General features: G+C 50.6%; 1 protein-coding gene across 1 annotated transcript in view; it reads right to left on the bottom strand.

The window, feature by feature from the left end:
• Positions 1-2,540: 2,540 nt before the first annotated feature.
• The window catches only part of CACNA2D4 (calcium voltage-gated channel auxiliary subunit alpha2delta 4), a 119,598-nt gene continuing 96,675 nt past the window's right edge, over positions 2,541-25,463 (bottom strand). Inside the window, exons 29-40 of the mRNA XM_054281850.1 lie at positions 24,660-24,674; positions 22,295-22,339; positions 21,323-21,385; positions 16,134-16,204; positions 15,225-15,300; positions 13,374-13,426; positions 12,390-12,445; positions 11,051-11,071; positions 6,240-6,357; positions 3,886-3,998; positions 3,101-3,183; positions 2,541-2,627 (exon numbers count right to left, since the gene is read on the bottom strand). Of these exons, the coding sequence (XP_054137825.1) occupies positions 2,541-2,627; positions 3,101-3,183; positions 3,886-3,998; positions 6,240-6,357; positions 11,051-11,071; positions 12,390-12,445; positions 13,374-13,426; positions 15,225-15,300; positions 16,134-16,204; positions 21,323-21,385; positions 22,295-22,339; positions 24,660-24,674 (801 nt within the window). The remainder of the gene's footprint in view (positions 2,628-3,100; positions 3,184-3,885; positions 3,999-6,239; positions 6,358-11,050; positions 11,072-12,389; positions 12,446-13,373; positions 13,427-15,224; positions 15,301-16,133; positions 16,205-21,322; positions 21,386-22,294; positions 22,340-24,659; positions 24,675-25,463) is intronic.

The raw sequence follows: 25,463 nt of genomic DNA, 5'->3' as shown, positions 1-25,463 counted from the left end.
TGTGCAAGGTGTGTGTCCCTGCCCACCACAGCGCCTGGGGGAGAGCCAGGCTTACCTCAGCCTGCAGTGCAGCGTCTGTGGAGCCTGGGAGGAGTGTCAGAGAGAATTCAGCTCCCTGCCCCCTGCCTGGGAGGAAATCAGCTGCAGGACTGGGGCCTGTGTGCAGCAGTGAGGGGTGGCTCTGATGGACAGCTCTGTCTGCAGAACAGATTCCCACCTGGGAATTTTCTCCCATTGCATGTTCCCTAGCAGAACAAGCCCTGCTCCTGTGGGTGTGCTTTGTGTGCTCACAGGGTGGATGGCACAGGAGGGACAGCTGGGATTGATGGGATCGGGATGGCAGCAGGATGCTGCTCAGCTGGAAGGGGGAGATGGCTCCTCTCACAGCTGCTGTGCTGCTGGTTGGATGCTCTGGCCTCTGCTCACTGTTTGCTTTTGCTGACCTATTTTCATTTGCTGCGCCCAGCACATGGCTGAAGAAGTTGGAAGCTGAGGCAGCTGCTCTTCCTGGGGATTTTTCTCTTGCTGAAAGGGCCATGAGTCACTGTCTCTGTCAGAGCATGAAATAGAATTTGCTTAACCCAGTGCTGGAGCCCAGAACTGGGTAGGTTTGATTATGGTCTGCTTTGCTGCAAAAAAAAATTCCAAAACCCAGGAAGCTGTTCCTGGTGTGTGCTCAGGTTTGGGTCAGGCAAACCTTTGCTTCTATTTCTTAGTTTAAGAAATAATCCAGTTCTCACCCTGTCCATTCCCTGCAGTCAGCACCTGTGGACAAACTCCCTGAGCCAGCCAAGCCAGGTACAGCTCTCATCTTCTCTCTCAGTGCAGGTATCCCTGCAGGACCCTGATTATTGGGGATTGGTGTACCTGAAGCCAAGCATGGCTCATCCAGAGCATTTTCCTGTCCTGCTGAAGCTGAGTGCACATGGGGCTGCTAATCCTTTCTGACAGGGAGGTCATCCCTGAGAGGCACCAGGGGCAGGCACGTGGGGCTGGGGGAGCTGTGCCAGCCTGGGGTGCCCTGAGCCAGGGGCTCCTCCATCTCTGAGCAGCTCCTCAGCCTTGACAGCCGCCCCTTCTCCCTCTGTCCTGCCTTCACCTTCCCTGCCTGCTGCTGCCTCTGATAAGGTCACTGCCTCTGAAGCCTGGAGCATTCTCCACCTCCAGTTTTACTTCCAGTGCTGCCGTGGTTCCTCTCCTCTTTGCTGGAACACTGCCAGGACCTGGCTGGGACTGGTCCTGTCCCCTCAGAGTCAGGTGACACGGGTGGCAATAAGGACATGCCTGGAGTGCACCTGTGGGTGCCTGCTGTGCAGGGCAGGGACAGAGCTGCTGTGAGGATGAAGCCCTTTCCCATCCAGCTGCTCTGTGCAGCAGCTGCCCCGGAGTCCAGCCTGGCAGTGGTGGCAGTGGCAGTGGGTGACATGGTGGCCCTGCAGCTGCCATGGCAGGCACGTGGCAGGGCACGAGTGGGCAGAGCTGCTCGTCAGGCAGCCAGCAAGGAGGGCCTGTGTCCTCAAGGAGGTGACATCTTGCTGTGACAGGGGGCCTGGAGGGCTGCAGGACACTCCCAAAGTGACCAGGGAAAGGTTCAGCCTTCCTGCTGTACCGCCCTGCTGCCCTGGGGCCACCACAGCTGTGTCTGCAGTCCCTGCAGCCACACTCTGTCCCCAGAGTGATGCCCACCAAACATGCTGAAGCTGTGGTGTCTATGTAGAATATACCATATATCTGTTTTTAATGAGATGGTATGGAACAGTTCATAAAAAAGAAAAAAAAATAAGAAAAACGAGTGCTTCCCACCCATTGTCCATAAAGCTCTGTGAGGAATGGCCTGTGCCCACCAGCTGGGAATGCCAGGCCCAGGGCAGGGCACAGCCAAGGGCAGTGCTGCTCCCAGGGACAAAGTGCCTGTTCCTTGGCTGCTTCTGCAATGAGGAGAGCAGGTCAGTCTCTTGTGGTGGCTCACACAAAGCCCCTTTGCAGAGGTAAGTCCACGTGCAGACAAGAACCTGGGTGCTGCCACAGCAGTGTCAGGAGAGGCCTCCTTGGCAGAGGAGCTGCAGCTCTCCAGCTGAGCTGTGCTGCTCCCCCTGCCCAGCCCAGCTGAGGCTGCTGCCCTTCAGCTTCGGGGCCGGTCCCACCCCCAGGACCAGGACGTGCTGCTTCCACACCCGGGTTCCAAACCCGGTGTCCCACCCTGAGGGACAGGCAGGTGCTGTCCCCTGCCCCTGCTGCTCTCCTGGAGCCAGCTCTGCCCCTCCGTGGGGGACAGGCTGATGGGGAATGTTCTCCATGATGATCGCAGCAGCCGCGGCTGCGAGCGGGGTCTGGGATGTCCGAGCTGCCGTGCCCGGAGCTGCCCCTGCTGCTTCTCGCATCTCCTTTAGCCACGGCCTTCCGAGGAGCAGCGGCTCCCCCCGTGCTGGACCCTGTGCCGAAGGACACCTGGGGAAGTGGCCGAGGGTGTCCCAGAAGGACATGTCCCCCGTGTCCCCCGTGTCCCCCGCACGGCTCTGTCCCGCCGGCTCCGGGCAGCGTCACCGCAGCAGCAGCACCAGGGGCAGGAGCAGCAGCGCCGCGCACACGGAGATCCCAGCGGCGCCCCCGCAGTCCTGGGCGTTCTCCTGCGAGAGGGGAGACAAGGGGTCAGGGTCCCTGCTGCCAAGCCTGCCTGTGCCTTTGCAAGAGGGAGCAACGCCTGTGGCCGGGAGAGCACCCCAGGAGCCAAGGAAAGGACTGGTTTATCCCTGCTGGCCACAGCAGCCCTCCGTGGGTAGGAAGGCACATGGCTCCCGGCTCCTAGCAGGTGTGTGTGTGTGTGTGTGTGTGGGTGTGTCTGTGTGTGTGGGTGTGTGTGTGTGTGTGTGTGTGCTTGCTCCTGACCCTGTGGCTTCCGAGCTCAAGCCCTTCCCAGGTGGTACAGAGGTGAAATCCTGCTAGGAAATCCTGCTAGGAGCCCCCTCGGGGACTCATGGCTGTGCCTGGCCCCAGCCAGCAGTGACACACCCCATGCAAGGCTGCAAGAGGAGACATTGGTACATTTTGGGCACCCTGTCTCGCCAGCTGTCCCCTCCCTGTCCCCAGTGTCCCAGGATACCTCCGGGTGGAAGGCGTGGCACGAGTCCGGCCGCCGGCGCAGCTTCTGGGAGCGCATCCGCTCGCACTTCACCGAGGCGTTGTGTGCGGGGCTGTTAAGGACCGGATGGAGGGATGGATGGATGGATGGATGGATGGATGGAGGGATGGATGGATGGATGGATGGATGGATGGATGGATGGATGGATGGATGGATGGAGGGATGGATGGATGGATGGATGGAGGGATGGATGGATGGATGGATGGATGGATGGAGGGATGGATGGAGGGAGGGATGGATGGAGGGATGGATGGATGGATGGATGGATGGATGGATGGATGGATGGAGGGATGGATGGATGGATGGATGGATGGATGGATGGATGGATGGATGGAGGGATGGATGGATGGATGGATGGAGGGATGGATGGATGGATGGATGGATGGATGGAGGGATGGATGGAGGGAGGGATGGAGGGAGGGATGGAGGGAGGGATGGATGGATGGATGGATGGATGGATGGATGGAGGGATGGATGGAGGGATGGATGGATGGATGGATGGAGGGATGCCACACACACCCCTGGGCCCCCAGGAAAGTTTGGCCAGGTGGAACTGCCCCAACCCAGGAGGACGAGGGGAGGGCGGGTCACCCTGCACGGGCTGGAGACCTCCCCAAGCCAGGCCGTGCTCTCCACCCCCACGGCAATGGCAGCAGAAGGACATTTTCCACCCTGGCAAACACGGGGATGACAGGGCCTGTGGAGCCCTGTGGAGCCCTGCATCCCTGCTGGGCATAGAAGGATATATTTGACTTCTTTTGCATCCATTGGGACGGGTGGGAAGATGCTGCAGTCGCAGACGGTGTCGGTGACCAGGAGCAGGAGGTTACTGCTGATGATCTGCTGTGCCACAAACATCCTGCAAGGGAAGGGCAGATGAAAAAAAAACACAGAGCAAAATGAAAAGTGAAAAAAACCCCAACTCTCCAGGCCAGAGCAGCTGCCCTGGCATTGCCTGAGCCACAGCAAAGAATTTGAAAGAAAAAAAGAGATCAGTGGAAACAGGGTGCCAGCAGAAAGCAGGAGAGACCAGTGAGCAGATGTACACAAGGAGAAGTGCCACTGGCACTCCTTTTTGGCTTCCTTTTTGGCACTGAACTGGCTCAAATCTGTAACTCCATGCTTGGCACAAAAGTCAAAATCAACCCAAGAACCCAACCAACCAGCCAAAACCAAGACAAGCCCTGCCCAGATGGGGCAGCACATGACAGCAGATGACACCTGAGCAAAGCCTGGCTTCACCCAAAGGTATTTCAGTGCCTATTTAATATTTGTCAGTGCCTATTTAATGTGTATTTGTGTGTGTGCTTGTACAGTGCAAGGGTGTCTCCATTCTGTGGTCCTGGGAGGAGCAGAGTTGTGCTAAATTTCACATTACTGGAGAGAGAGAAACAGAGGCAACCAGTAACACTGTGGGCTACACTGGTGTGACAGGACTGACCAACTGGGGTTTGTTTGGCTGGGAGCCAGCATGTCCCAGAGGCACTGGGCACAGGGAAGGCTGGGGACACCAGGCTCTGCATGCCTGCACCGGTGGCAGGGCTTCTGGAACAGAAACACAGCCTTGTGGGGATGTGCCCACTGCCCTGGCCAAGCTGACTGTGCTGGAGCGGTGCCCAGTGTCCCTGCTTATTCACCACCTGGCCTTGCTGCCTTCCAGCCTCCAGGCATTTGTGTGTCCCCTTTTAGAGGTGCTGAATGCCACACACAGCAGCTGACCATGTCATTAGTGCTCCCTGACTAACGAGTGCCCTGGGAGCTTTGGCAAGCAGCCTTCACCCCATGCACAGATTCAGCCAGCAGGACAGAGGTGCCCCATGCATCCATCCACAAGCCAGTGCTTCTGCCCAGGATGGAGCACCCAGCCTAGCCCTGCTCCACCAGGAATGCCTGCATGCCAGGCCCTGGCTGACGCTCCACACAGCCTGTGGCAGGGGTGAGGGGGTGTCTCTCCCAAATACCTGGATAAAAGATGCCCAAGATGCACCGGAGGCTGTAACTACAAAGAGCCAAGCAGGACACAGCCCCTGCTGCTCCATCCAGCACTGCTGAGGTGCTGCCTCCAGCAGGGGAGGGGCAGCTCCCAGGCTCTGTTTGCAGCACAGATCTGTGACCCACAGAGGTCACTCAGTTCCTCTGGATCTGCCCAGAGATTAACAAAATACCCTGTTATCATCAAATCTGCAATCTCTTCTGAAACAATGTTTGGCAAGGCTCTGGTTTTCCTAGAGCCATGCTGACTAATGGAGGCTGTTTTTCTAAGCTTTAAGTCTTTCCTGCAGCTGATCCAATACTGAAGACTAGGTAGGATTGTTTTGTGGGCTTTTTTTAAAAAGCAATTTCAGTCAGATCTGTTTGGAAAAGCTGGATCAGTGGAAATTAATCTTTTTGTCACCTTTCCACACGTGATTGCTGATAGCACTGTGCAACCACTGAAAACAGCCTCTTTTCACAATGCCTTTCCTATTACTGTCCATTCACTTACAATGAAAATAGGTAATAAAAAAGTGGACTCTTGTTTTCAGTTCTTTCAGTCTAACACTTATTTTTTCCCCCATCCCTGGTTTGTTTGTTTGGTTTTTTGGTGTTTTTGTTTTGTTTTTTCTTTTGTTTCATTTTTGTTTGTTTGCGTTTTGGGGGGTTTTTGTGGTTTTTTTTGTCGTTGTTGTTGTTTTGGGTTTTTTTTGTTTTTATAGAAATACAGGAAAGGGGGAAAAAGGAAAAAGAAAGAAAAGGAAAGCCAAGAGTATCGCAAAAAGCGAAAGCCACAATAAACAGGCTTAGTGGCTTTCTAAGAAGAAAAGTTTTGCCAGAAACACGAAAGAACAGAACAAGTTCCTTTCTGAAATCTATGGAATGGAAAGATATATATATTTAAATGCTGTTCTCTTTGTTCTCCAGCCACCTTTGCTTGTTAACACTTTTTTATTTTAGTAAGACTCAGTACCCTGCTCTCTTCCCCTCTCTCTGTCCTCTCTGGCTCTGCGGCCAGAGCTGTGGCTGCCGTGGTGGCTGTGCCACTGTGACCCTTCTGATGCTGCTGTCACCCCCAGCACCCCGGGACAATGTCCCCAGCTGGAGGGGAAGCTGTGGCTCTTACTTTTGGCAGTCTCCACAGTCGATGAGCCCGTTGGTCTCCTTGATGGCGGGCTCGTAGACGAACACGGGGTACTCGGTGTCGCAGGGCTGCAGCGTGTCGTGCTTCTTGTGCCTGTGAGCTGGGGGAACGAGACAGGGACACATGAGAGGGGCACAGGGACCTGCCCGCGCTAAACGGGGACATCCCAGACTCGGGGATGCACTTTGGAGCAGCAGCGACCCTCCCGAGGCGGCCGGAGCAGAAGAAGGGGAAGGAGATGCTGCAGGAGCAGGCGGGCAGTGATGCCTGCTCCCACTAGGTGGTGTGGGAAAACCAGTCTATGTGAAAATGCCTCCAACATCGCCACCGCAGCGAGCCCGGACCCTGCCGTGCCCAAACTGCACCCGAGGGCCCGCAGTGCCCACAGCACCCACGGACCCCTGGCCAGGCAGGAGGGGCATTCGGGCACAGCGTTCGAGCGCTCAAAGGAGCTCGGGGTGTCCTGCTGAACCAGCCGGGACAATGAAACCCCTCCTTGCCAAGCCAGCCCTGGTTCATTCATGCAGTTTTTAACACTGAAAGCTGTGCCTGGGCTGGCGCTCTCCCTGTGTGCCTGTGCCCAGGGCAGTGCTCCCTGCGATGGGGCTCCCATCAGCTGCTGGTCCCTCCTGAGCCCACTGACATTTCCCACAGCAGGAAATTGGAAGGGCTCAATACGTGTCATGTTAAGAAGAAACCACCAGCGGCAAGCAGATCTGGCCTGAGAGCACAGGGAGACAGATGCCAGCTCTCGGGACCAGCAGAGAGCCAGCTAATGAACAGCACCGGCTCCTGGAGGGAGCAGCTGCTCCATCACTCATCAGTCACACCCCGCAGGACTCCCAAACTAATCTGGGGATGAGGGGCAGCCGAACCACCTCACTCAGCCTCCCTCAAGAAGCAAGAGAATTCTTTCTAGGAGTTCAGCAAAATCTGTCTTGCCTGAAACTACTGCCTTGAGCCCTTCTGGCAATTATTTTCTGCAGTTGGAGGTAGCAAAGGCAGCTCCTGGCTGTGCAGGACACAGGGGACTGCTGCTGATGGAAATATGAAGCTGTGTTGCTAGGGCAGAGGTGGCTGCGGCTCAGCCAGCAGCAAGCTAAGCAATGGTTTCTACATCAGCTTTGAGCACAAAGCCTCACTCTGCAGCCTCCCACCCACACAGCAGCCACGGGCAGGGCTCCTGGGGGAACAGCAGGAAACAGGGCCCTCCTCACCTGGAGGGTGCCCACTTTACCCCTTGCAGCAGAAGCGCTGAGGATTTATAGAAAAATGCAGCAATCTGGGTTTTAACCAGCAGATGTGTGGTGAGAGGCACGGAGAGGGCACCCGCGATTGGATGGGTGATTTGCATCACTGCCGAGAGCAATGGTCTCCTCTCCCCCGGCTCTGCAGGCACCTCCCCGCCGAGCCTGCCGTCCAAACAACGTGCATTACACGAGAGAGAGAAAAACTGCCTGATTTCCTCTGATTTTTCTCTCCACCGTGGCAATCCAGCAACACAAGACATCCATTAAGAGGCAGGAGCTGCAGCCCAATCTTGCCTCTAATGCCTGGCCCAGATGAATGTGATGGGCACTCCAACCCCTCCCTGCAGTGCAGAGTCTCTGGTAATTGTACTTTGTCTCAAAAAGCAGCACTCGGGAGGCTTCAGTCCTCCCAGACTATGGACCCACCTTTTGCTGAGGCTCATTCTGCATAGACTCAAAAGCACACAGAGCCTGACTGCAGCACAATGCCTCGTTCTGTATTCACCCTGGATTCACACTGAATTCATCAGCCCAACTTGTCATTCCAGGGGCCGGCAGCACCTCTGCCACCAGCCAGGGGCTGTCTGCCTGTGCTTGCCACCATTCCTTGTCCCTCTGTGCAAACCCCACCCTGCAGAGGCAGGGAAAAGCCTCTCCCATTCCTGCTGATGGAGAATGCCTCTGACTAGGACCTGTCCCAGGGACTGACAGCCCTGAGGAGATCTGGGATGAGCAGAACACCCTGTTTCTGAGGTGAATTTCAGACACTTCTGATGGGCCATGCAGAATATCCCCATTTATGCTGTAAGGAGAGAAGCTGCAAACACTTTCTGGCTCTGAGCAGCTGCAGGGCTGGTAAGTGTATTCTGGCCAGGAAAGTCCCCAAACTAAGACTAAAGGAGTGTGAGAAACAGAGCAGCATTTCTTTCAGCCTTAATTCACTGGACTGGGGGCTGGGGAAGCAGCTCCAAACCCTGAAGCAGGTGGTCAGGCTATCACAGCCTGGACCAGGGACAGCCCTTCTTGGGGACATGTCTGTGGCAGTTCTTGCTTGTGATGACCACAAAGGTGACCTCATAAAGCTGGAGCAAACTGCTTGCAAGAATTTAACATATGGCTCATGTCATGAGTGGCAAAGAGCCCTGACATCCCAGGACCTTATTTTTCCCCTGTCCCTGGTAATGAGTGACATCCTTTACTAGCTCCTGTTATATATACGATCATATCCTTTACAAGCTTCCTGCTATAACATCATCAAAGCAGATGGAGTTCAAGCAATAGAAAGGACAGTGGTGTGAAGAATGGGTGCAGGAGGGCTGGATGAGACCATCAGCTTGGAAAATGCAGAATGGAAGCTGATCTGAGGCCTCTCAGCCTCAGCCAGTGTTGGATGAGGGCTGTCATGGTGGGCTTGGAGAACCAGGCCCTGCAAGGGAAAAGTCAATTAAAGAACCTGCATGAACCACACCCAGGTGTATTTTTAAACTGGCAGAAGTGGCCTGCACAGACTTTAAGTTTTTTGGTTTGGCTTTTTTTTTTTTTTTTTTTTTTTTTTTTTGGCACAAGCTTAATGAAAAGAAGCTGCTTTAAAATCAAACTCCTGCCCAGAGACAAGACCTATGACAGAGATTATGCTTAAGCCTACTGACACTTAATTTGCTGGGAAGCAATGCAGCTGCAGCAGCACTGAGAGGTTCAGAGAAGCCCAGTAGCATGTACATCATCAGCAAAGGGCTCAGGCTGAGCCTCTGCATGCACATACTGGACATCAAAATGTTATCAGCAGCCTCAGAGCCTGCTGGTCAGGGATTAGTAAACAGCCAGAGGAGCTGATAACAAATTGCAAACTTTATAGCAAAGAGTGAGTTAATTCCAGGCTGTCATTGCTACCATCTGCACTTCCAGAAAGACTTTTGTCAGACATTTGGCAACCAATCCTTCTGAGCAGCAAAAGCAGTTGCTGTGCCTTGTTATGAACTACAGAGCCCAGATTGTGAACTCTTTCCCACCAGCATAAATCATGCACTCAAGTCAGAGAATTTACTCTGGGACATGTGACAAAATCTGCCACTTAGTTACCAATATAAAACATAGAATTTAACCACATATCTTGTAAAATATCTTCTGAGTACATTACCATGGAGTAAAAAAAGAAAAAAAAAAGAAACTTTTATGATCTATGGAATTCTAGAAATAGTTCTTTCTAGGCTGCATGCCTTGGCTGGAAGTATTTTTGGCTTAATTAAAAGCTTTCAAACCTGTGCTGATGTCCATAAAAGCAGAAGCCCTTATAAACACAGAGAGAAACTGAGATGCTGAGAGCAGAGAAAAATCTGTGGCAGCAAACATATCTTCTCAGCACCTCTGAAAAGCAGATTTGTATGATGAGTGCAGTCTGAATATATCATGCCCATATTCCAACAGCAAGTCTCACCTTCCCAAAAAACAAGAGAACTTGGGAAGCAGAAATAGGCTCAGTGCTGCAGAGCCAGAGGTACACAGTCAGGCAAGGGAGAGCATTAGATCCCTGATCGTTAATTCCTCTGCACATAACCCGGAAAAAATGTGTGTGCTCAATTTCTCTCTCACAAAATGTCTCCTTCGCTTCATATTTTTCGCATACACCAGCCTTGGCGCGCAGTCAAGAAAATGTTAACATCTCTGGCAAAAATCTACAGCCCCTTCTTAACAACATGTGCAATCCATTTCTTCCAGCCCCAATAGCATTCTTCCACCCTGCTACTCCCCCACACACATGGACACTCTTTTTTTCATCTGCAGACACTCTCTCCTGCTCTTCCTCTTCTCCATCCAGTCAGACACATTCCAACTGTCTCTATTTCTCCATCTCTGTCTCACACATATGTCTTGCTGGGCAGAGAGCAAATTGGCAAACACAAGCTAGATATGGAAGCAGGGAGATACAAACACAGCCACAGTCTGGACTCTGTCTTGGAGGAATTTCTAACTCGCCTGTAGGAGCGGATTTATGAGTTATCAGTTGAACCACTTGAAAGTCCTCCTGCATTATCCCAGAGCTGGGCTGGGATTTATCAGAAGGAGCTAAGCCATGGTGTGTGGAAAAGAAGACTTAAGTTACTTCTTAATAACTACAGTCGACAAGATCTGTGTATTTTCTCCTGCAAGAAGGCACAGGTTGGTCTTTGGTTTGGGAATAGCAGCTGAAAAGAATGGGCCAGCTGGGAAGCACGGTGAAGGACACGCCATGGAACACAGGCCACAGGCCCAGCCAGCCCAGAGCAATGAGTGATGATGCTGTCTGTGACTGCAGCTCCTCAGGAGACTCATATGTTCCTTCTTTTATCAACTTCTCAGTGACAGACCTTCCATCACCAGCTCAGCCAGCTAAATGAGCAACAGCATCTCTTCTTTGCAGAGCAGGGAAACAGAGCCAGGCTCTGCCTTGGCCCTGTCACGCCTTTCTGCAAGTCCCCCACTGTACAAAGGGTGGAAAAAAGTCTTTCCTAGCCTAGGAATTTCTAGTTAACTCTATTTTTTTAACTATTAGGTGGTTCTACTTACAGTGATGGAAGACAGCCTTGGCTGGAGAAGTCCCATGACACACAGACACACAGTGATGATGGAGACACGTGACAGATTCACAGGATGGCAGTGACACGGAGACAGGAATTTGCACACAGCGGTCATGGAGGTGATGTGGGAAAGAGGCGAAGGAAGCACAAAAGGAAATGGTGATGAGTAGGACAGCCGTGACATCCCCCCTCCCTTTTTGCTCTCCTCAAGCACAGACTAAACCAGACTAAATCAGCCAGAGAACATGCACAGCAGGAATGCCGCACCTGCCTGTTCCCTGAATGAGCAGTCTCTCCTGAACTGCACCTGCTCATCTGACTCCTCCTCACCAATTTCTGCATGGGGCCTCTCCTGCTACCCTGATGTGTGTTACACAGCAGCCAGGGCTGCTTAGGGGACAGCTGCAGCTTCTACTGCCACCTCTTTGGAGGAGAGTGGGACCTAAACAGCATCCCTAGACCTCCTTCCTGGAGGGGAATTTTGCTTCCAAAAATGACTATTTCCCCATTATGCCAGGAGAATTCAGTGCAGAATAACCCGGCCCCACAGGTGGCATGGAAGATACCACTGTCTCCACTACAGGCACCACTAGTGATCAATAATCAGCAAGGCTAATTACAGCCCCTACTTGGCTGTGCAGAGCACACCTCCCCTTCCCCTCTGAGTCCCCTCAGGGCCATTCACATCCTCCCTGCCTGCTGGGATGGGACTGCAGAGATTCCTGGGGTGTTTCCAGGAGGCAGCACTTCAGGTCACTGTATTTCAAGCCAGACACACCCTCTGGTGCTGTGCAATACCATGTGCCATCATCTTCTGTCTTCCAGAGCAGGTCTAGTTAGTGGGTAAGAGAAGACCCTCTGTGTGTTATTAACAGGTTTCTGTCTGGCTTCCTGGGACCTCTGCTAGGCTCAGGAGAGCCTGCTGTTCCACCCCTGCTCTGCTCTGTCCTGTAGCAGACTGGAAGGAAGGATTTCCAACTGAAGTTTTTTGCAGCTGATGGCCTCTCATCCCCTGCACATAGGATAGGGGTCCTCAGAAAGAAGTGTCTCCCCTCTCCTCAGCAAATTACCCTGAGGGGGGCAAGCAGAGTGCTCTGAGCAGGACACACCTCACCCTGACCACCCTGGTGCTGTGGCAGCCTGGAATGGGGGTGGAAATGGGGGGAGATGGGGGATCTGGAAGCTGCATTCCAGTGTCTGTGGAGGAAGGGGTGTGGGGCAGAGGGCAGGCTCCCTGCACAAGGCCAGGCTTCCCTGTACAGTTTCTTCTGTCACCAGTGGCTGCAACACTCACGTGCTGTGGGGTGGCTGGACTCTTGTGTACTCACCATCTGCCAAGTTGTCTGAGTGCCAGAAGCTACTCATGTTAAACTCCAAAAGGAAGCTGTCAAAAGAGCAAGAACAGAGGATGCTTTTTCAGCAGCCTGGAAGGATGCAGGTGTCAGGGAGATGGCCCTGTCGCCCAGTGAGTATCAGTTCAAAACTGTTTACTACAAATTTCTGGCAGTGCAAGTCTGATTTTTTAGATTTTTAATTTTTTTCCCCTCTCCACATGCTAGAATGTAGCTCTGTATTGTGAGATCTGTACTGTGGAAGATCTGAATGGGCTTTTTCCTGTGCGAGGGGCTTGTCAGTGAAGGAAGGAACAAGGATGGCAGCCCCTGAGGCTGGGAGGGGATTCAGCCACTATAGGAGCCACCTGAGGAGCAGGCATGATGGCCATCAGGAGCCCAGACTCTGGCTGCTTGGAGGTAACTCCATGGAAGTGTTCTGTAAAACCCTCCAAGCTGGACCTTTAGCACATCTCCCCTTTTGCACACCCTGAAAGCTGAGCAGTGGCACCTCCATCCCAATTTGGGCTTGAACTCTGCTTCACCCCAGAAGTCTGAGGTGAACCCAAACCCAGAGCAGAGCCTCCCCTCTCTCCCCCCCCCACTCAGACCTGAGCTCTTGGCTTGCTGCCTTCAGCCCTGTCCCCCTGTGAGAGGAAGATGTGCATCCACTCCTCATAGGCAAGAGGACTCGGCACCGAGGATCTGCACGGAGCCCCAGGAGACCCAAGTCCTATTTCTGACTCAGGCACTTTGTACTGAGTGATTTCAGGTAAATCCCAGCCCCTCTGTGGGCCTCTGCCTCTCAAAATGGCAATGGTAATAGCTTTATGTCTCCCAGGAGCACAGTGCAGAGCTGAATGTCAGGAGAAGGCTGACAGCAACAGCAAAGCCCTGCACAGGGGCTTCCACCTGCAGCTTTTCCAGCTCTTGCTCCTCCTGGTATGAGCCTCCCAAACACCCCCATCTTTTGGTACTCACATGAGGAAATCACTTATCAGCCACTTCACTGCAGCTACAAAGGCATAAATTGGCTGGAGAACAAAAGAAGAAATGAGAAATACCATAAGGAGCTGGTCAGAGAATTTATAATTGTCATGCAGGACCCCACGTTTTAGACCGAGTCCCTCCACTGATCAGAGCTCTTGAAGACAGGCTGGAAATACAAGGTCTGGGCATCACTGGGAAACGTTCAAAATCCATCAAAAGCCAGCAGAGCTGCCCTGCTACTAATAATACCTCCTCACCCCCTCCCCATGAGGGTCAGGGAGTTTATCAGGAATGTATGAAGGACTTTGAAGATGTAATTGCTTGATGATTTCTCTCCAGCGTGGATGACCTTCAGAGCTCAGAGCAGGAGAGAAACACAGCTAAATGGGACAGCACCAGTTTAGGATGCTTTTGTGTTCTGAGAGCAAGTGGTGTTTCTGGGACAAGTGACAGCACTGCCCAGGATTTAGTATTATCTGCCATTGATTGATTATGCTTAACTGTGCTTTCATCCAGCTTTTCCTCAAGATGGCATGACTTCTATCATCTTCTTGCTTTTCAGCTACAAATTGGAAATCCAGCATTATCCCAGGGACAATTCATCTGCAGAGGATACTGCTGCTTCTTTTCCTCATGGTAACCACGTCTAATTTTCATCTCCCCCTCTCATAATCATGCCCATGTCCTCAAACCCAAAACAGATGTGGCAGTCACAGGATGCAGGATAATGTTCCATTACTCCCATTACTGATGAATTCTCTTCAAGCAAAATAAATCAGAAAATAGTAAAATGTAGAGATGGTTGCAATTTGACTGATTTTTATGTCTGGATATGAAAAACTGACTTTTCTTGATTTCTTCCTTTTCAAGGGTTTTGCTAAGAGGGGAAGATGAGAGATGGAGGCTGAATGCTCTCCTTTTTATTTTGTTCCCAAGTTACCTCATTTTTGGCAGCTCATAGTTTGTGACATTTCTTTCAGTGATCAGGATTGGAGGATATAATCAAGAAAATATTTTCACTACAATCACCATGTGTTGTCTAGCCAGCTCAAGTATAGCCATTGCAAACCAGGCATTGTTAAAAGTGTTATTGTTAAGAATGTTGTTAAAAGGCATTATTTTGTTGAAAATTCTTTTACTGGAAAAAAATTACCATGTTACACTGTAAGGGTACTTCCTGCACTCCTTCCAGTATCAAAGGATCATAACAGAAATGAATAAATTCCTGTTTGGGGTTGTGTCAAGCAGTTTGAAGTGGCCTAAAAGTGTTGAGTAGTTACTTTGTTCTGCCTGTCTGAGGCAAGGTTAGGAAGGTGGAGTGGGATTGGAGTATGAGCTTGTATCAGCCTAAGAGAGGTTGCTTTTGGGTATTGGTAAAACCCTTCACTCTGTTAGTTTGTTCCCTGGGCTACCAGAATTCTCAGTCTCTTGCTCCAAGCATGATGAATTCTCACTCATCCTTCCCCAATGACTGCCAGTTTTCCTCAGATGTTCCCTGACACTGCAACTCTCCTTCTTGAGCTGAGTAAAACCATGCCCTGTAAAAGCATTCCTGTTCATTTCAGCTGCTAGCTGATTGCTTGGCTCCCAGGAGAACCTGCCATAGTTTAGCTCCTGTTCTTTCCCTGGTCCTTCCAATTTCCAGTGACATCCTACATGGCAACAGAGAGCCACACTGGAAACCAACACCAGTGGCCACCACAGCTTCAGGAATCTGCCTGAGGTGAGTTTGGACAGTGCCATCCTGAAAGCAGACATCTCCTGAAGTGGTTTGGGGATTGCTGGAGCTGCCCTGCAGGAGGAGGCCCAGCCAGGGAGGGCAGCATGGAGACAGCTACGTACGCTGAGCAGGGGCCGCGCGCCGCTGTGGTGGTGGTAGGGCACCTTGCACATGGCCTGGTAATCATACATGGTCACCCTGCAGGCAAAACACAACAGGCAAGCAGTCAAAAGCAAGCAATGCAACACCCACGGGACAGACACGGCAGCTTTTTCTCAAAAATGTCAGGTATGAAGTGCTCCCTGGATTCAGGAAAGCAGTGACCTGCTCACACGTGTCTTTGCTGTTTGGCCAGTGCTGGATCTTGCAGAGCAAGAAATACAGGCTCTGGATGAATGTAACTGGGTCAGCACAGGAGGAAATATGTCCCTAATTTCACACAGTGAGTAAAGCAAGCTATGAAGCAGAGGAATTATAATTGTAACTACCTCAGGTCCCTCTAGTTCCTGTTCTCAAGCCACTGAAACTCTGAACTCTCTTTTGAGGGAGTGGAGTGAGGTGAACAGGATTTTTTTTAAGAGAGAGAGAAATGTGGTCAGCCAGCTGCAATGCTGCATCTGTGGGGCTCTCAGACAACCACTCCCCAGAAAGGCTTTCTGAGTGGCAGGAGGAACTGAAGCACTTCCATACCCAAAGTGCCAAGGAATGTCTCCCATAACATCTTGCCCTGGGAAAGACAGAGAAGCAGCTGCTCTCTGGCCACACAGAGGTTGGAAGTTTCTGTCTCTCTCTGTGTTTGCAGCAGGTGGAAGAGCAAGAGATGAGGAGAAACAGTGAGTGTGCTGATGATGGCTGAGCCAGGCAGCAGACGGGGCAGGTAGCTAAAGGAGCTCTTGTGTCTGGATAAGAGAGCCACCAGCACCACCAGCATGTGCATTTTCCCTGCTCAAGTGCTGCTCAGAGGGACCAACATGCTCTGACCCACACAGCAGCAAAGAACAAGGAGCACAGTGTGGAGATCCCCCCCTTACCGCCTGAACATGCCCATGTTTAGCAGCTGGGTCATCACTGAGCCATCCACTGCACCAAAAAATTTTCCAGTCTGCAAGCAAAAAAAGAGAAAAACAGAATAAACTGTAAATTTTCCAAATGCTTGATGGCTCCAGCTGATCTAGCTTGTCTGGAGGCTGCTGTACACAAGGAGGGTTTTTGTAAGGAGGCAATGCTGAGCTTTGTCCTTTGGCTGGTTGGAAAGCTTGAGGGAGGACATCCCCCAACACCAGCTGGGCATCCTGCACCATTCCCACCACGCTTGGAAAAGATTTAGCCCACATAAGTCCCTGTGGCTTGTCAGAAAAAGGCAGACTCTCAAACTGCAGAGACCCAGGCATGCTGAATCACTGGAGGCCTGGACTCTCTAGTGGATTATTGGGAATCCATATTCTCTGGAATGGCTGAGTCTTCCATCAGAGCCTCTCTGCTACCCATGGGCACTATGGTTTTGGAAATCTCTGCTCTCCTGCTGCCCCAGGTGAACCGGCCCACCAGGCATGAGAGTGATGTACAGATTTCTTTAGATAGCAAATGCAATATTGCAGCTCACTGCTGTGTGAGTTCTGAGCAGGCAGTGGCCCAAACAACACCACACAAAGCCACCCATCCCTGTAGCTTACATACTGTGCACTGGCACAGCTAGAACTAAGTTGCATTTGGGGGGGACAACAACCCCCAGTCCTGCTTGCATGCCTGAACTAAAGGTGGGGCTTGTGGCCCTCTGGTTCTATGTGTGCCCTGGAGTCAAAAACCTCAAATTAGGACTCAATCTCAAATCTGCTAACTGCTGCTTTAAAGATTTCCTCAAACAAACAATTCTGGCCTTCCTGATTACTAAACCATGACAAATATATTGCAAAATGCTTCAAACCTGTCAAGTCCGCTGCTTTGTTCACAGAGAAGTAAATGAAATATTTGTAAATCATGAAAGTGCAGATATGAGCTGCCCTCTGTTTTCCTGGCTCATGGGTCCTGACAGAGTAAATAGCTCCCATGTTTTATGGAAGCATTCACACAGTCTGGGATATTTTGCTTTTCCACTGATAGGCTAGCAGTCATTTAGCATGTATTAGCAGATGACAGATGACTTCATTTATTTGAGTGGGACATTTCCACAAAAAAAGTGCAAACCCTTAGGCAGATTTACCTAAGATCACATGGTAATCATCTAACAGTAGTGTTACATGGTTATGAGCCTCTTCCCAAAAACCTTTAGAAGTCATTTCACTGCACAAATTGATGCATAACATCAGCTCCCCTTCGAGCATTTGGGCTGTAATCGTCTCAGACAGTCCAATGTGCCTGAGCAAGCACCAACTTTTTTCACCTCCCTCGCTCTTTCAATCTGATTAGGGTGGTGGAGAGGCCAGCTGCTTCCATTTAATACCAGTCTGCAGACCCAGCAGTGAGATTTAACACAGTGCAAGCTGCAGGCAGTGGGGCAAGGCTGTAAATGAAGCCCATCCTGTCAAGAGATGCTGATGTCTGGCTGAATTTCTCCATGCAGGACATCAATTGTATAGGTGTAAGAATGAGCAGCTATTAGTGCAAGTAAGTATGGCCAGGGAGTGTGTTCAGAAAGGCAGCAGCAAACTGGCCTCCAACACCAAACCAGACATTCAGAGCCTGCTGCTGTTTTAGGTACCCCATGCAGGCAGTAACACAGAAAAGCATCACTTGGCAGAAACCAAAGCTGTCCTGTACTGGAGAAACATTTTGTAAAGCAGCTCTCATTACATCCTGCTTCCTCCAGTGACTGCTGCTCTCCTAGGCATCCCTCTGCTGCAGTTTCTCCTTACTCCCACCTCTGGGCAAGTTTCCAGAGGCCCTTGCCATTTCAGAGGTTGACAGCACAAAGCATTGCTCTGACATCCTGCATGACACAGGCTGCGTCACTCCCCCCTGCAGCTGAGTGTGCACAGGCACATGTGCAGCAAAGACACGCAACCCAGAGCACACACGTGACTCAAAAGCTACATCACTGCTCACATGCACCCATGCTTTGCTGGCTCATTGAGCAATTTACACTTTTTGTACACTCAGAAGCTGCAGACAAACAGGATCTGCCCAATTGCCCAGGCTTTGGGTAGGCAGGCAGCCTCCTCCTGCAGCATGGCTCAAACAGAGCCAGCCCTTGTCTCTCCACAAGCTCTGAGCTCTGTGGCATCCTGGCCTTTTGGCTGCCTCTCTGCACCCTGCTCCTGCAGTGCCACCTGGGCAGAGCTTGCAGACATCCTCTGCAAAATGCCTCAGGCAGAAGGCAGCAATCCTTGAAAAAGGGGTTTAGTGAGAGAGGGAACATCTGGATGCAGCAGGCGGAGGGAGCTCAAGACCTGGGATCCACAGCTGTGCCTAGGACTGGCAGTGAAAAACAGCTAAAAACTCAGGGGTGGCTGTGGGGCCACGGCTGCAAACATGACAGAAAAGGCAGAGCAGCCCTCCCTGCAGCACAGCCTGACCCTGCCACTTATTTTCCCTTCCTCCCAGAGCACCTGGTCCTCACTCACTCCCTTCTCCTGGCTCTGTGTTTTAACTCTTTGCTCCCTCTGGGATGAGGCTGCGTGGGGAGATTAGCTCGAATTAAGAGATTACCCATTCTTCCCCAAGTAATCCTGCAGGGAGCTTCCAACTTGTCACTCATTAAAATCCCGAGTCCCTTTTCCATGGTGGTTTCCAACTGCCAGTAAGCTTCCTGCTGCCTTCACACAGAGGTTATTAGAGCCAATCCCTCCCCCTGATCCCCCATCCCAAGGGCAGAGGAGAGCAGAGCCTGAGCCTTACCCCCCTCACCCTGCTCTGATTTCCAGTGTGGTCACCCAGGGAAGGAGGTGCAGGCAGCAGGCAGCTCTGGCAGGCAGAAAAGCCAAAATACCCACAAAAACCCAGGTACAGGATTTTTTGGGGACATTTTTTAAATGGATGTCTTAAGGAAAGACTACAGAATGAGACAGGGAAGGCAACACAGCAGCAAGGGATCCATGCAGCAACATCCAGGTGGCATCTAGGAAACCCAGGATATTGATTTAATGCTGTCTTGAATTCCCTGTAGGGTTTAATGGTGTGAGGAGTCATGGTGTCACCAGGAGATAAAAACAGTTACTGGAACAGGATAAAGAAATCAGAAAAAAAAGCAGTGGTGAACTCTGGGAAGGTAAAAGCTGGAGGAGGACAGCTCTGGTGCTTGCCAAAATGCCTTATCTTGGAGGGATGTGGATAATGTTTATAATTTACCCAAATCCACTATAATGCCATGTGTCTGCTAGTCAGATCTTTCAGAGATGAGCTTTGGAAAAATCTGTTTTCCGTAAGATGCAGGAAAAGGTACTGAGGCAGAGCCCAGGAGGCAGTGCAGAGGTCACACAGGTGACATGGTAGCTGAAGGGTGTAGCTGAGGGACACGTGTCATAGGAGTCAGTAAAATGTCTTTGAAAATGCCATGGGTATCAGAGGAGAAAGCAATTCCCAAGACCACCAGCCCATCCCAAAAACTCAGTAGGGCCTGGCCACCCAGAGGGGGGAGCCAATGCAACTTTTACAGCATTTCCCCCCCTTAGTCTTTAAGTTCTATTTGCTTTTTTACTTTTTGGCACACATCATTGAAGGGACACTTCTACCAGACCATTCAGTGTGCTGGGTAGGGCACTTCTCACTTTCCTACAGAAAAGAGGTTGGTTATCCCTGGCAATAAGCTCCCCTTGGCATCTGTCTTTATCCCCCCTGGTGCCTCTGTGTTGCTGATTGGTTTTGCTCTGTAAGTCTCAGAATCGCATCTCAGCCTCTCTGAACTGTGCAGTGCCTGCAGAATGCACAGTCTCACTTTTTTCTTTTGCCAGCCCATTCTGAATATGCTAACCAACCCAAGTCCAGGTGGGAAACCATGGGACTCATATAGCTGATGTTTTCCATATGAATAGCCCTCTAAAAATTCTTCTTCTTTCTCTTCTGTCACAGCTACTTTGTCACTATTTCATGCTTCACTGTTTCACCAGGTTCTTGTAAGGGACTATGTTCAAGGCTGAAGAGAACTGAAATTCTACAGGTTATCTAGTCTCCCTTATCTCCTGATTTTGTCATGCTTTCAAAGAACTACAGCTGATAAGTTTTCTTCCTTCTGGAAGCTGTGCTGCTGGTGCCAATCATCCACCAGAAGGTCTGTAACCTTAATTTCCATTTCAACCTATTTGTCACATCTTGAAGAAAGTAATTTCTGGGAGTGGATCTGCTGCCTTTTGGAAATACCCAAACTGTATTTGTTAACATGAGTACAATGGCAATTTTAATGAAACTCCACAATTCTGTCAGTAACAAAATCCCTTCATTTCCCACTTCTTCTCTAAGCCCACTCTTACTATTGACTTATTGCTTTGTATTTTATGAGACTGTTCCCACACATCACTTTCTGATGTCCAGAACTATGGGGTTTAATTATTTTGAAAGAAGAAGCTTTGTGGTGAATTTATCAGAGAACAGAAAAGTGTAGCTCAACCATGTAGTGGCTGGTAGTACTGCCTTTACCCAGCTGCACATGATGTCACATCAAACTTGCACCCCTTCAGCTCCCTAGAAATGGCTGTGGAACCACACACCTTATTTTTATTTCTATTCTGAGCGTTTTCCCTTGCAAGTCCAGTAAATTCTCCAATTCTATACGTGTGTTCCTGTTTCCAATTTACTTAAATTATATTGTCTTCGTTTTTTGCCTTTAGCATTTTGCTCTTACCATCCTCTCAGTTTTCCTTTCCTGAAGAACACCTTCTTTGGCTTCAGAAGCATTCAAAAGTACTGCTCCCTTCCCTTCCCTTCCCTTCCCTTCCCTTCCCTTCCCTTCCCTTCCCTTCCCTTCCCTTCCCTTCCCTTCCCTTCCCTTCCCTTCCCTTCTCTCTCAGATCATCCTTCAATAGCATCTGTGCCAAGGGAACAGAGTCTAATTTCCTTTCTTCTGATCAAAAGATATTTTGACTAGTTCCTTCCTTATCTCTGCAAACTCCTTCCTCACCTAGGATGTGCTGTCACTCTGCTGGGAGCCTTCCCCCTCACTGTGCAGTTTAATTTAATTACACCCAGCCACCCTTATTACACAATTCAGCTCCATTTGTTTTAAGCAGTTCTGGTGGGTTATTCAGGAACAAGCAAACCCCACTCTCCTCCTTCTCTTATGCTCTCTTACCTCTTCAGGTATTTTGGAAACAAGTATAAAGCCATTGTTGTCAATGAGGAAGCAGTTCAGAATCTGCAGAGATGGAAGAGAAGCAATATTAAAGATGGTTTTTATGGCTGTTTGTGTTCAGGATGGAGCAGTGTGGGTTTGTGATGATGCCAACAGCCTGGGTATTTCCACACCAAGCCCCACAGCTCACCTACCACGAGCTTTACACAATTCTTTTCCCTCTCTGCCTCCATTTTGAGGGATTGAGCCCATGAGCTGTGACAGATTTTGTCTCTAGCTGGGGCTCTGTGCAGGCCTGGCAGGCTGTGAGCCACACTTCAGGCAAGGCATCCTTCAGGAAGAGACAGGATATCTGTAGTGCTCTTCTCTTTAGTAATATGGTATCTAATACTTTCCATCTCCAGATTTCAGAGTTTTATAACCACTCACAAAATAACCCTCTCCTCACCACTGAGCATCAATGCTGATCTACTTTTATTTTGCAAAGCAGGAGATAGAGGCACAGAGTTTAGATGAAAACCCTTTCCTTCAGGGAAAACCAGGAAGCAGAGAAAATCCTACATGAACACACAACAAAAAAATCTCTGGTGACCTCACTTTTCAGGGCAGAGGAGCTCCTGTCTCACATATTCTTGATACCAAGGCTGAAGCAGTGAGATAAACACAAACAGAGTGTCCAGCATGCATGTCATGCTGCCAGCTACTTTTTTTTTGGAAGATCTGGCATGCCAGGGAGACAGATTTAAAGGAGATGGACTTTCACTGGCTGGAATCCCAATGTCTCTACCCTGGCCCAGATGGGGGAAGACCTAAATGCAGATTTGTCTCAGTACTATGAGATCCTGTCCCCCAGCTGTGCAATCTCTTGTGAGGAGACAACAGGCACTGCCTTTTCTGGGGAGACAGATCTCCAAGGAGCAGGTGGTCAATGACACCCACCACAGGTACAGAGAAGAAACTGAGGCAACTTACATCATCCTGACAGCTGAGTGGACAGGCACCATCAAAGCCACTGCACTGCAAAGGGAAAGCAGAGAATTAACCATGCTGTGAATGAAACTTCCCCGTCTGACCATGCAGGAGCTGCTCTGGCAGTCACTCCCCCACCACCAGAGGCTTTCACTGCTGGGACTGAGGCAGCAGCAGCTACAGTGACCCCACAGGTCTGTGACTCCCCACACACCCCACACTCACACAGCCACACAAGTTTTCCTTGTTCAACTCCACGTTTCCCATAGCAGGCTCTCAGACATCAGAACATTAAATCAATTTATTAATGGTGCAGTAACACAGAAAGAGCTCAAGCCTGTGTCTCTGAGGAGGGGCCCCAAACAAAGGAAACTGAGCTTTTATACCCTCACAGCCCATGTGTGATCATCTGGGGTCATCCTGCTGGGACATCTGCTCCTGCTGTGTCTCCAGGTGGCCGGACACCTGGCTGTCCCTCATGTGCCCGTGGTGCCCTTTGTTGTGCAGAAGGTCAGTGCCAGGTCACAGCCTTGCCTGGGGCTCCCCGAGCTCAGCCTGCAGCTGCAGCCAGAGACCCCTGCACCGAGGGCGTCCCTCAGCACATGGCATGAGCTCATCTTACTGTCCCCCCCTCGGGACTGCTGGGCTGAAGGTTTGCAGAACAGCATCCCAGACAGCTCTGCAATTCAGCTGGCATTTCCACCAGGACAGGCTTGGCAGCACCCCCAGGTCAGCCACTCCAGCTCCCCGCCTCTGCCAGCACCATCCCCTCTCCTGAGGGCTCAGATCCTGCAACTGCCACCCTGACATGTGCCCAGCAGGACCTGTGCTCTCCAAGAAAGGGCAAAAGCAAAGGTTATTGTGCACCAGGGAGAAACCAGCATGCATTTCAGCATCTGTTAGTATCTGGACTAAGAACATAGCATGGTATTTTAGATCAGGGTTCTTCTCAGGCAGGGATTTTTTTGTTGTTGTTGCTGTTGGTTTCTTTATTCTCCAGACAGCTAATGATAAAATAGGATGTGAATGGTGCACATGTAGCCCAAGGCAGCATCCACTTCTTTCATTTAGAATTTCTGCATAGTGGACTTGACATGTGTTTCACAACACTGAACTGGGTGGGCACACGAGGGGTTAAGTGGTGAGTAACAAAGCCCTTCAGGTGCTTATTGATTTCATAATTGTTCAGAGTTTGCTGTGGCTGCATGTGTCTGTCTCTTTGTGTTATTTTTTAATTCTATTTCCTCCACTAGCAGAGGGAAGAAAGCTGACACAGTGTTGCCTTTTCTGTGCATGGAGTCCCCTTCCTGCCAGAGGATTTCTGGGGTCGGGGAAGGACACTGACATAGCACATAGCCTGTCTGCTCTCAGCCTGCTACCCACTATTTCCTCAAAACCCTTAGACATAAAATCCAGCCCCTTTTCTGGGTGATTCTCAGTAACAAGAGGTAAATTGGCCATTCTAGACCACAACAAGATCGTAACTTTCAGTTAGAATTTGTTTCTCCCCTTGAGTTTTGCAAAACAAAACCAGTTTTCTGTCCCTCTGCTCAAATTCAGAGGAGGTTTGGAGATGCCTGATTTTGTTTCAAGTCCCACAGCTTTGCAGTATCACATGCTCACACTCTGAATCCAGCTGGCTTTTTGAGATTCTAGGGATGATGGTTTAAAAAAAAAAATTCCTTTATCCACAGTTGCAAGCACCATCTCACCCCTGCCTCACCACAAAGCAACACGTGGCTGTTTTATTTCCCTGGATGTATTCCTAGAGGTCACCTTGTGCTTCACCCTGGCAGGTTGTTTCCTTTGGTCAGCAGAGAAACGTGCTCACAACAAACCACAGTTATGGCCTTGGGGGAATAACAAATACAGAGCCCAGGGTTCAGATATCAGCACAGAAACCCAGGTGAACCACAGTGGCTCTCCACAAGAAGGGCTCACATCTCACACATCCTCCTCAGCAGTGTGAGGGCTGAGTCTCACAGTGGCTGGTGCTGGGCTGGCCATGCAGCAGCAGCAGCACAGCCAGGACCCTGCTTTGAGAGCACTGGCAGCTTGAGAGGGGGCAGAACTGAGCCTGTGCTCCCTGGCTTCTCTGAGATGACATCTGCTCCCTCCTCAGAGACCAGCCCACCTCGCAGCATCCTCCTGCTGTTGATCAGGTCTCTGTGACCCAGAGCACTCTGAGCTTTGCCAAAGACACTTAATTACTGTGAAGACAAACACAGCCTGTGACAGGTTTGGACCCTCTCCAGAGGCTAGAGACAAGGGACAGTGCCTATGATATGCTGGCACACAAATGACACAATTAGGAAGCCAAGCCAGGCATGCCAGGATGCCTCCCTGTCCCCAGCTTTTGTCCACTTACATCAGTGTCATTGGGCTGGGAGGCACAGCGTGGACATCCAGAGCAGCACAGCATCAGTGAGGCAGGAGAGAGAGAGAAAACAAAATCTGTTAGTCATTCCTCTGTCCAACAGTGCTCACATCCTGGGAAAGCACATGGAGCCTTTTTTCACACCAGCACCTACCAGGGCCACAGCTCACAGCCACTTGGCACACAGGCCTCCTTCACCTGCTTTCATAAGGCCTCCCAGCTCCACTTAACACCCATGAGGGCTTGTTTGTGTGAGAGCTGCCTGGCTATGGCCCTGAGCAGGGTGTTTAAAATGAAGCTCTCTGTTGCTGTTTCAGGATCGCTCATGTGCTTTGCAGAAATCTTTTTAGCTCAGGTTAGGTTTATGTGATCCCCACCTGCGAGGATGCTCCTGCCCTCCCACCTTCTCTGTCATCCCTGTGTGATGACAGTTCCCTCTCCTGACAGCAGAGAGCTGCTTCTGCTGTGTGCTGCTGCAGTCCTGTCATGCTCACCCCTCCAGCACACCCCCTGAAAGCAAAGCCTGGGAAGAAAGCCCCTAGGTGATGGGGGAAAGGTGTTTCATTTGTCTTGCTCCCCAGACCAGGGGAGTTGTTTTAATTATTCCACTTCCTTCAGTCCAGAAGAGTATCTAATATTAGGACAACATCAAAAGCTTATCCCTGGAGCAAATAATTTTTATTTTGGCAAGCTGGCAGCGTTTTGTTATCATTATCAAGATGATAAGAGAAGGCAGTAGATTTTTTTTCTGTGTGCCCAAAATTGCAGATTTCCATGAGTCTTCTGAAAGGCTGA

The sequence above is a fragment of the Melozone crissalis genome, unplaced genomic scaffold, assembly GCF_028551555.1.
Source record: "Melozone crissalis strain CALT ecotype California unplaced genomic scaffold, PUWL_Pcris_2 ptg000033l_1, whole genome shotgun sequence".
NCBI lineage: Eukaryota > Metazoa > Chordata > Aves > Passeriformes > Passerellidae > Melozone > Melozone crissalis.
This window is presented reverse-complemented; position numbering and strand designations above follow the sequence as displayed.